The sequence below is a fragment of the Poecilia formosa genome, unplaced genomic scaffold (genome assembly GCF_000485575.1).
Source record: "Poecilia formosa unplaced genomic scaffold, Poecilia_formosa-5.1.2 Scaffold637, whole genome shotgun sequence".
Classification (NCBI taxonomy): Eukaryota; Metazoa; Chordata; class Actinopteri; order Cyprinodontiformes; family Poeciliidae; genus Poecilia; species Poecilia formosa.
The window spans coordinates 1,606-11,727 of NW_006800576.1; the positions used below are offsets into that span (position 1 = coordinate 1,606).

The 10,122-nt window shown below is 39.7% G+C and overlaps 1 protein-coding gene across 2 annotated transcripts in view; it reads left to right on the plus strand.

Moving 5' to 3' along the window:
• Positions 1–381: 381 nt before the first annotated feature.
• lima1a (LIM domain and actin binding 1a) overlaps positions 382–10,122 on the plus strand; it is a 20,903-nt gene continuing 11,162 nt past the window's right edge. Inside the window, exons 1-3 of one of the 2 annotated variants that reach the window (XM_016665933.1) lie at positions 382–819; positions 8,752–8,815; positions 9,953–10,026. In XM_016665933.1, coding sequence (XP_016521419.1) covers positions 424–819; positions 8,752–8,815; positions 9,953–10,026 — 534 coding nt within the window. In that variant the 5' untranslated portion in view covers positions 382–423. The remainder of the gene's footprint in view (positions 820–8,751; positions 8,816–9,952; positions 10,027–10,122) is intronic. The other variant, XM_007541842.2, reaches the window with a different exon arrangement.

Below are 10,122 nucleotides of genomic sequence, written 5' to 3' on the forward strand. Positions count from 1 at the left end.
CTTAGCTTTGTTTTATTTCAAGTGTACTAACTCACAACCAACTTTTCAGCAAAGATGCAGCGACTCGATTTGAGTCAATAATTCCTTAATCTTGATGAAAATGTGCCATTTCTGCCGGCAGATTATTTCATTTATACGGAGAGATTTTCCTGTCTTCCAAGTGAAATAATCTGCCATAAAACTAGAACTTTTTCATCAACATTAACAAATTATTTACTTGAATCGAGCTGCTATATCTTTGCTGAAAAGTTACTTGTAAGTTGGTTTTGCATCAGATATCAGTAGATATCTGATGCAAATATCTACTAAGATATTTGCATCAGAAACTAGACAAAATAACTTGGTAATATTTTGTGTTTTTGCAGTCTTTGAGTTAAATACTTAAATCAGATGATGCAAAACAAAGTGATTTGATTGAAGTGGATGTTTTGTTGCTCTCTGCAGGTTGTGGAGCCTCTTCCATCCTCTGTGTCTGGTGGAAATCTGAGTGTTTTAAAGAAACGTTGGGAGCAGCAGCAGCAGCCGTCCACGTCCCAGAGCCCCAGCAGCTCATTGCTGCTCACCAAACCCGCGTCCCGTTTCCAGACCCAAAAGAAGGTCCTGAGATCTGCAGGATCCTCTCTGGAGGTTCACCCCGAGAACAGAACCGACCCGTTGACGGAGGAAGCCGAAGACCTGATGGAGATGGAGGCGAAGCCCGGCAGAGACCTGGAGGTGGAGGAGGAGGCCGCAGCAGCTGAGACGTCCGACATCGAGAAGCCCAGCGTTCCCATCAACAGCCTGAAGATGATGTTTGAGAGAGGAGACGCCCCTGACGAGGCGAGTCACTTTCCCTCAAAAGTGAATCTGAGTGCGCAGTGAGGCTGACGTGAGCGCGCATAACCAAAAGGTGACCTATTGTGGTCAAAACATTTTAGTAATTTTTTGGACAAAATTATTCTCAGATAATCAGATTTTAATCTGGTCAGTTTACACTTGCACTTGTATAGTGGCGTGCAACTATACAACAGTATGCGTTTGAAAAGCAAAAGTAGAGCCTGCTGCACAACCAACAAGATGCAGCAAGTGGTTTCTGGATAGTAAGTCAAAAACACGCTAGTCTTTTCCAGCAGCCATTGTACAGAACAGATGGCAGGAAAACCAGCTGACCAAATGTGCTGGAGCTCAGCTTTGGTTGCTAGGTAATGGCACAGTGCCTTCTGATTTGTGACGTTATATTCAGAAGGTTTTTGAAATGGCTCTCTTTCCCCAACATAAAAAACATTAACTTCTTGCCAAAAACTTCAGTGTTTTTTATTTAAGTATTTGGGCTGGTTTTAGAAGCAGTGGAGACCAAAATAGAAGCTCAAGAAATGTGGTTAAGTATACAAATGTTTACTTTTTGAATTTCAGGTAGTATTTCAACTTTTCTTGAGCAACTATGTAACGTATAAAATATTTTAGTTTTATGTTTGAATTTAAGAGACCCAGTTAAAACAGTTCAGGTCCCACACGCTTTAAAAACAAATGCTGCACCACTGATTCAACCCAAAACGGATCAAAACTTTCTTTTAGTCAGAGCAACATCTTACAGATGATGTAATGCTTCATCCGGCTTTCAAACCGGATGTACAAGAGTTGACAGGAAGCGATCTAAAAAGTGAGTCGAGAAGCAAACGCTTCACGTTTTCCTGAAGCTAAAAATACATTTTAACTTATTGAAGAATCACTTTTTTTTTTTGTCAGAGGTCTAGTCTTTCCGGTGTGTTCATACTTTCGGTCACATGGTGCAGCCTCGCTGCATGCCCCTCTGCTTGAACACACACACCCTGACTCAGCTGACAGCCAGCATCTCAGGCCGACTCCTGCTTCATACTCCCTCAGGCCGCTAATTGTTGTTTGTTGAGCATAAAAAGGAGGAATTTACCATCCGATCATGTGTTTTCTTTAAGGCATTGCAAAATGTTATTGCATTAGATGTGAAAACGTGGTGCAACGCTGGTGGTTTGTCTAACTTCTGCAGCCGGTCGGTGGTCGCTCAAATAAAGTCTTAACTAATCAGATAAATTATGCATGATCTTTAATTTATATGCCAAGTCTTTTCTGGACGTTTTCCTTTAGCTAAATTGTCTTTTTAGGTGTATTATAGCTGCAGGTTACATGGTTTTCTGAACTGGAGAGTCTGCAAAGTTTTAGTTAATGGTGCAATTTATAGCTAACCCAACTTGGTTTGAGATATTTGTGTTTTTTTTCCCCTCTAAAGCTTAACTTGTTGAAACCTTTTATGTCACCTGTCAGTTGTGAGCGTTTCCACTGCAGGGTCCAAAGCCAGGCTGATTCAGTAGATGGCAGAAGGTTTGGAAACAGATTTTTCCTTACAGGCATCAGCAGAATGTGACTCAAATACAGGGAATTAAGCCAGGTTAGCCTTACAGGGAATTAAGCCAGGTTAGCCTTAATGTCTAGTTGTTTTATAGCAGTTATGGTTTAAAAAGAAAGTACTGTCCCTCCAAACTGTAGAAACGTGAAACTGGAATGTTTTCTAAATAATTTTCAGTGTTTTTTGTTAGAAAATAAAAAGCTATGGCTACAGAAATGACTTTAACCCTCGACTCTAACACAGTGATTAGTCTTTACTATCTTAGGTAGAGTCACTCCAAATCAGTGGTAGGACCTGTTGGTTGAGCTAACACTAAAGAACTAAACGTAAAGCGCTATACGTTAGAAACATTGTACTTAGCTAAAGCGTTAGCACCCACCATGTATTGATAACTCGTGTTTCGTCCTCAAACGGGTCAAACTTACTACTATGTGCGTTTCAGGAAGTGATTCTTTGGAACAGATTTCGGTTTTATAGTGTGTATTGCCAACTGTCAATTTTGCATGCAGCACAATAGTAGATTTTAATCTGGAAATGGAACAGTCTTCACCTTCTTCAAAAATAAAAGCATGACTCTAAACCTCTTGAATAATTCTTAAGTCAATGACAAAAACCTTTTATTGAGTTAAAGGCAGCCAGGTAAATAGTCACTTTAGAATTAGAGCAACAAATAAAACTTTTCAGTTTTAATTAAAAAAAACTTTACACATTTTGTCAACAATTTTGGCCCTAATGGATTAGAGTATATGCAGATGATACTTTAGTTTGGTCATAATTTTCTCTTCTGTCTCCTGACTCCTGTTTTTACTCTCCACATCCCACCAAACTCCCACGAAGGCTTCTGAAACATTAGCTGGGAACACGCTGCGGGGTCTGGGGGGCTTTTTGCGAAATGTCTCTTTTGGACTCCATGATCCAGATCGGCGTGTGCGATCGACACAATGGCCTCCACTGTATGACCGAACCCCTCTGCCGCTTTGTTGAGCTTCAGAGGGTGGATGATGTAATGCTGCAGGCTCATGACTGCAGACAGCTGATCTGTTGCCTCTTCAGACCATCTTCCTCCCCCTCCAAAGGCCAGAAAAGCCCCTCCTCCTCCTCTTCCTCATCATCAATCACCCCTGAGCTTCTCTCCCTCCTCGTCAATCTAAACCCTGTTTTTTCTCTGGCCGTCCCTCCCTTCTGGTGCTGCTTTTGGTAGCACCGGAAACTTTTCTTTTCCATCTGGTCTTGTTGAATCAACCCATCGGATGGCTATGAGAGCATATTGGGGCTAGGAAGGAATACTTAAATTACAAGAATAAAGATGCAATATTATGTGGAAAGTCAAATATTGCAAGAAAATGATGGCAAATTAAGTTGTATTACCAGAACAGTCATATTATTGGAGTAAAATCATATAAAAAGTAAAAATAATACAGATGTGATGAGAGTTGTAATATTAAAAATAGTCACATTACTAATGTAGTCATGTTATGTCGTAATGCTACAAAAATAGTTATATTGCAAGAGTAGTCGTAATACTGTGAGAAACTCGACACGAAAAGTCGTAATTTTACTGAAATGGTACGATAATACGAGAAACTGGATATGAAAATAGTTGTATTACAAGACAATAATTAAATTTCTCTTTGGGATCAATAAAATATTTTACAACTTTCTTCTGGTCACATTGTTTATTCTGCTAATAAAACAACTTTATTCTCATAATTTAAAACAAACATCTTAATCTGGCTCCCGTCAAACCAGGCTGCAGAATAAGTTTGTTTGGTTATTTTAATATTTCCAGTTCTGCATTAAATCAGTGAAGTCGTCTTCACCGTGTTCCAGTTTAATTCCAGTTCCTCTGATTTAGTTTGAGTTTCCCAGCAGTTTTAATCCTCCCAGTGGAAATTGTGCAACTTGGCTTCAAACAAACTGAACACGCCGGAACAATGAAGCTCGACGTTGAGAAGCGCAACTTCTCTGCAAAATCAGAAACCAGCGAAGATTAAACATTTTTCTGGATTTTGAGTCGACCTCTACAAGGAGGGAAAGCCACAAAAAAGGCTTCGCTGAAGAAGCTTGTTGATGTCTAAGAATATAAAAAAAAAAGTTGAGTGGAAGGAAAAAGTGTGGTAGGGAAAGATAACCACAGCTTTGAGAGGATTGTTCTGCAAAATCCATTCAGGAATTTGTTCAGTTGTCATAGTTGTAACTTCTGAGTTGTACCATTTTATGTCCAGAAGATTGATGTAACAGTGTTTTTTTGTTTTATAACTCTGCTTTAAGCATCTCTGCGTTTTCTCCTGACCTGTCTGCTTTGTTTTGTTTTCATGATGCTCTTTGTTCGCCAACAAACCTCAGAAAAACAGCTGGGATTAACCAGGACATAAACTGCAGACTAATTAGACTTCTGAAGGAATCAGAACGGAGGAGGACGAATAAAAACGCATCAAGCGCCGTTTGAGTTTATTCTTAAAAACTGAAAACTATCATTTTTCCTTCTAAGTTGTCATTTTGTTTTGATTTATAATATAAAATCCAAAAAGTACAAACTTTTGTACTTTTTTTTTTAAAGTGAGAGGAAACATTTTAAAAACTATTTACCCGTTTGTTTTTTAAAGCACCAAATCCTTTTTATATTTTGGATTGTCAGATTCATCTTTTACCAAAATGTGACAACTTCATTAAAATATTGTCTAATTTGTACATTACTGAAGAGATAAAAGCAAAAGTCTTAAATGTGCTCTCAATTTGACATTTTTGGCATGAATGACAGAACATCCCAATATTTTTAAATAAAATAAATTTTGGTAAGATTTTGTTTTCGCAGCATGTGAAACTAGAACTTTTTCATCAATATCCAACACTTGTCGACTTAAATAAGCTCCTATTTCTTGCTGAAAAGTTAAGTTTTTGTCACCTTTAAAGTGCTCAGATATTTTGCACTAGAAGCTACATTGAGGTTTTGTTTTTGCAGTTTGGTTAAATCAACTCATTTGATCCTGGATTTTGCAGCGAAGATCTTGTAATCATTTTTGGAGCATTTGGCTTGTTTGGATCCAGACTCTTCATCTTCCTCCTCTTATGTAAACATCCCTCACTCGCCCCTCTCTCTCTCCACATGGAGTCGGCAGACGCTCTGAAATTAATTGACCCTCCTCCCTCCCTCACAGACCCCGTCTCCTCCCCTCCATTATTCCGAGTCGCACCCCGTACCAGCTGCTCCTCCTGTCCCACATCACTCCCCGCAGTCTGATTCTCTCTAAAGCCGGTTTCATTTTAATAGCGCCACCTCAGCCACTCCCTCCTTTTGAACACCTGCTCCCCCCGTCGCCTCTTCCTCCTGGTCCGACGCAGACCCTAACCCACATCTCCATCAGAGCCTCAGCGACCCGCTTCCTCCTCGCCGCTTTACCTCCTGCTTTGTCTGCGCCAAAGGTAGCTACTGTTTGTCTCAGGTTCATGATTTCCTTTCTGTAAAGTTCCTCTGTTGGACTTTATCGATTGGGTTTTTTTATCTGGGAGCATTGCTGCGTCTGCAGACTGAACTGTCCTCTTTGTTGTGGTTCGGCTCGGAGTAAACTGTGTGTTTATGGGAGGCGGGGAGCGGTCTGTCCGTCCGTCCGTCCGTCTGTCTGTAGCAGAGCTTTAATGGGGTTCGGATTAGCATCGGATCCTTTGTCTGGCCGGTGCTGCTTGTTTACACTGACACCCCCCGTGTGTTTATGCATGCAAACCATCATCAGACCCCCGCTGTCGGCCCAGCAGAGCTCCACCTGGGCCTCTGGAGTTGGTCCATTGTTCTGGTGCTGTCTTCAGTTTAATACCTGCTTTAGATCTGTTGTTGTTAAGTAATTTTAAATGCAAAGCCAAAGAAAACAACGACTTACTGGACCATTGTAGGTTGAAAAAGAGTCAATTTCCACCAAAAAACAAAAAAATTTTCTACAAAGAAAACGAGGAAATCTGACCTCCAAAAGACGACAATGTTCTAGAAAAAAAAAAAAACGGATTAAAATACTTTTTGGGGAAAAACACGTATGCATTTCAAATCTTATTTTTTAACTCCAAAATGTTAAGATTAATTTCAGAAATTTTATGGGGAAAAAAACTTGGAAATTTCAGAGTTTTGAAAAGTCAGAGCTTTGTAAATTGCTGACTCTTGAAACAGAAATTTTTACAATAATCTCTGAAACTTTCTAGAAAGGATGGAAATTTGACCTCCAAAAGTCAATAATTGCCCAGAAAAAATCAGATTAATCTAAAACATTTTCTAGAAAAACTTGAAAATTTTCAAAAGTCGAAATCTTTGAAAATTGACTTTTGAAACGGAAATATTGAGATTAATCTCAGCAATGTGTAAAAAAAAATATCTGAGCTCAAAATTGATAATTTGCTATAAAAAAATGAAATTTTCTTTTTTTTTTCAGAATTTGAGTTTGAAAATCAAATATTTACTTTTCCTTGTTTTTTTTCTCTTTGATTTCTAAAATGAATCTCAAAATTTGAGATTCTTTCTGGCAAATTTCTGTTTCAAGCTAAAGTCTTTTCTTTTATGGAAAATTTCTGAGAATCAAAATATTAAACTTTTTTTTCTATCTCTTATGTCGTAGTATTTGATGCCGCCGACACAAAATGTTAAATTTAAATATTTTTTGTTGGAATACTTTTTATTTTTCTCCTTGTTGTATTGGGGAAAAACAGTCGGTCCTTTTGAGACGAGAAAACACATTTTCAAAATGGCCGCTAATCAAATAATCGTTAATCAACCAATAAGATCAATCCACTTTAGATGAACTCATCAATAACCTTCTTCCCTTCCTGCTGAAGGTTTTATAAAGACATAATGTTTATAAATGTATTTTAAAATCAAACCATTTACTGAAGTGAAGATGCGACTCTGAAGCTCTTCACGTTGTTGGTCATCATTCGAAACCCGACTGATTCTTCCCTGCTGACCTTTTGACCCGACCTCGTCAACCTGACCATCAATCAGACCGACGACGTCCTGAAACCGAAACCATTTGTACTCTTTTCACTGTCAAAGTTTTACTGCCAACAGCAGAGTTGAAGACAAGCAACATGCTGCTCTGCTCCAGACAAGTTGACGCTCATCTGACTTTGATTATGCAAGACGTACTTTCACCTCCAGCTCATCCATTCCTTCCAGCCCGACACGCCGCGGCCTGCAGACGCCCGCAGCGAGCAGCTCAGGTGTGCAAACCAGAGGCCGGAATGGAGATCAGACGCACAACGTTGGCTTCAGAGGTCAGGGGTCAATCCTCCTGAGCGAGTGTCGGACATGTGATGCTTGTAGACGGAGGATGAGACGCCGGTTTGCTCTGTTGTGTAATCTGAGCAGCAGCGTTGGAGGGAGGCCAGCTTGAGCACCTCGGAGCGCTTAGTCTCACCACATTAACCATTTCCTTTTTATTAGCAGACCGCTGCATGCTCAGCTCTGCTTGTTGGGTGCACGCCTCAGAGACGTGCCGGTTTTTCCATTAAGTTGCACAATAAAAGCGTTTTAATTCATGCAAATCGAAGTCGGAGCGCTGGGAAATAAAGAGAATGTGCTGTGAAACTGTGAGTGCATATATGCATTTGTGTTTAAGTCTGACCACACAAATTTGCTGCAAAAACAAAATCTTACCAAGTATTTTTGGTCTAGTTCCAGGTGCAAATATCTTAATACACTTGAAAAAAGACAAAAGTAACTTACAGGCAACTTTTCTGCAATAAATAGGAGTTTGTTTTAAATCGATAATTGCTTAATATTGATGAAAAGTACTAGCTATAAATGAAATAATCTGCTAGATTGTTAATCAACGATATTTTCCCCACTTAACTGATTCTTCAATATTGATGAAAATGTTCTAGACTCAAAACTAGCTTTTATTTCTTGGTGAAAAGTTACTTTTAAGTTTTGGCCAAACTTAATATTTGCCCTCAACAGACCAAAAAGTTTTCCCTTCTGCAGTGAATGTTTGAGACTTAAACACACCACAAATTATTGTTTGCTGAAATGTATGTGTGCGCTCACGTCGGTCTCACTGCAACTGATTTGCAGTGAACTTTGGGGTTGAACTAAAATAAAAAATAGTTTAATTTGGGTTATTTGGGTCCATCTCTGGACAGATGGGGCGTCTGTGTCTCTGAGCTCTTAAGGGGATTAAAGCGGCTTGGTTTGAACTGGGCCGGCAAACACTTGACCTCACCTTTGTTGTTCTCGGCTCATCTTTTGCTTTTTTTTTTCCTCGTCTAATTCTGAATCAATCCGCCTGGAAGGGCAGACGGAGCCACTTCCCGTCTCTTTGCTCAACTGACTGAAACATGTGAGCGCCAAACGGCTGCCGTCACCGCTCCACTCGCCGTCTAACGTCTAACACAATCCTGTTTTGTTGTTTCAGGGATCCAAAGAGCAGACGAGTCGAGGAAACGCCGGCGCCTCCAACATGGACCAGCTGCTAGGAGGTACATGAATAATTATTTTTAATCATCATTATAGCTGGAAATTTAACTTAAGAATTACGTTTACCTGCATTTCTTTAAGAAAATCCCAGAGCACCTAAAAGTAAAAGCTGGAGAACTGGAGCAGAGCTTTTTTTTTATTTATGCTCCTGTAAAATGAATCTTTGCACCTCCATTACTCTTTTCACTTTGCTGCACTCACCTGTGGAGCTGAAACTGAAAACTAAATGAGCTGAAACTAAATATCTTTGTGTTTTTTCAGCAAATGACATTAATCTTTTGGGTCTGTATACTCCATTTAATGATTAATCGATTACGGAATTAGTTGAAGATTTTCAATAACGGATTAATCACGACCAGCAGGGCTGAAACGGCTCTGAATATCTTGTTTTTTTTTTCAGCAAATAGCCTGTCTTTAGTTCTGTTTATTCCAGTCGACGATTAATCCAGCTAATCGATTAATCGTGAACTGGAGTACGCAGATCTAAAATGAGGCCATTTGCTGAAAAAACAACTTTTCAGAACATTTTCAGCTCTACTGGCCGTGATGAATCTGTTATTGAAATGAACAACTAATTTAAAATTGGCTAACTATTTTGATGATCGATTAATCACGGCTAACACGATTAATCGCTCCAGACCTAGTTTCTGTTGAACTCTTTCCAGGACATTTTTATGTGCCTGCAGTGGTCCAGTGAAATCTTCTCTTGAAGTTCTGAACGCTGTAGAACTTTTTGGGAAACCTGTGCTCTCCTCACTTCCTTCGGATGGATTACATCCTTCCCTAAATTCAGAAGGGGGGTCAGAGGTGACAAATGGTGCTCTGTTATCAGCAGATTGCTTAAAAGTGGACAGGAAACGGCCCAAAATCCTGCTTTCCTCTACAACTGCTGACCTTGTGTTCCTGTTGGTGCTGCACTCGGTCTGAACTGGGAGGAAAAACAATATCATAACCTTGTTTTTATCTTGAGCAACATTCCTGACAGGATCTGAACCGGGGGGGGAGAGCAGATAATGTAGAGCTGAATATGTGATGTTTTCCATGCCTGAAAGGGAGAAGCTGGAATGTGGATAAAACTGGACATGTCCAAGTGGTCTTAATGTGTTGGACTTTAATGTTTTATTCCTGTGCTTCCCCAGATGGAAGTCTTGCTGAATCCACTCCTCTCCGTGACAGGATGGCCCTCTACAAAGCTGCCATCTCCAAACAGGATGTGAGTTTGCATATTTATCCTGCTGGTGCTTCCAAAAACTACTGGCTTGTTGAGGAGAAAAATTTAATAATGATAAACAATGGTATTAAAAAAAAA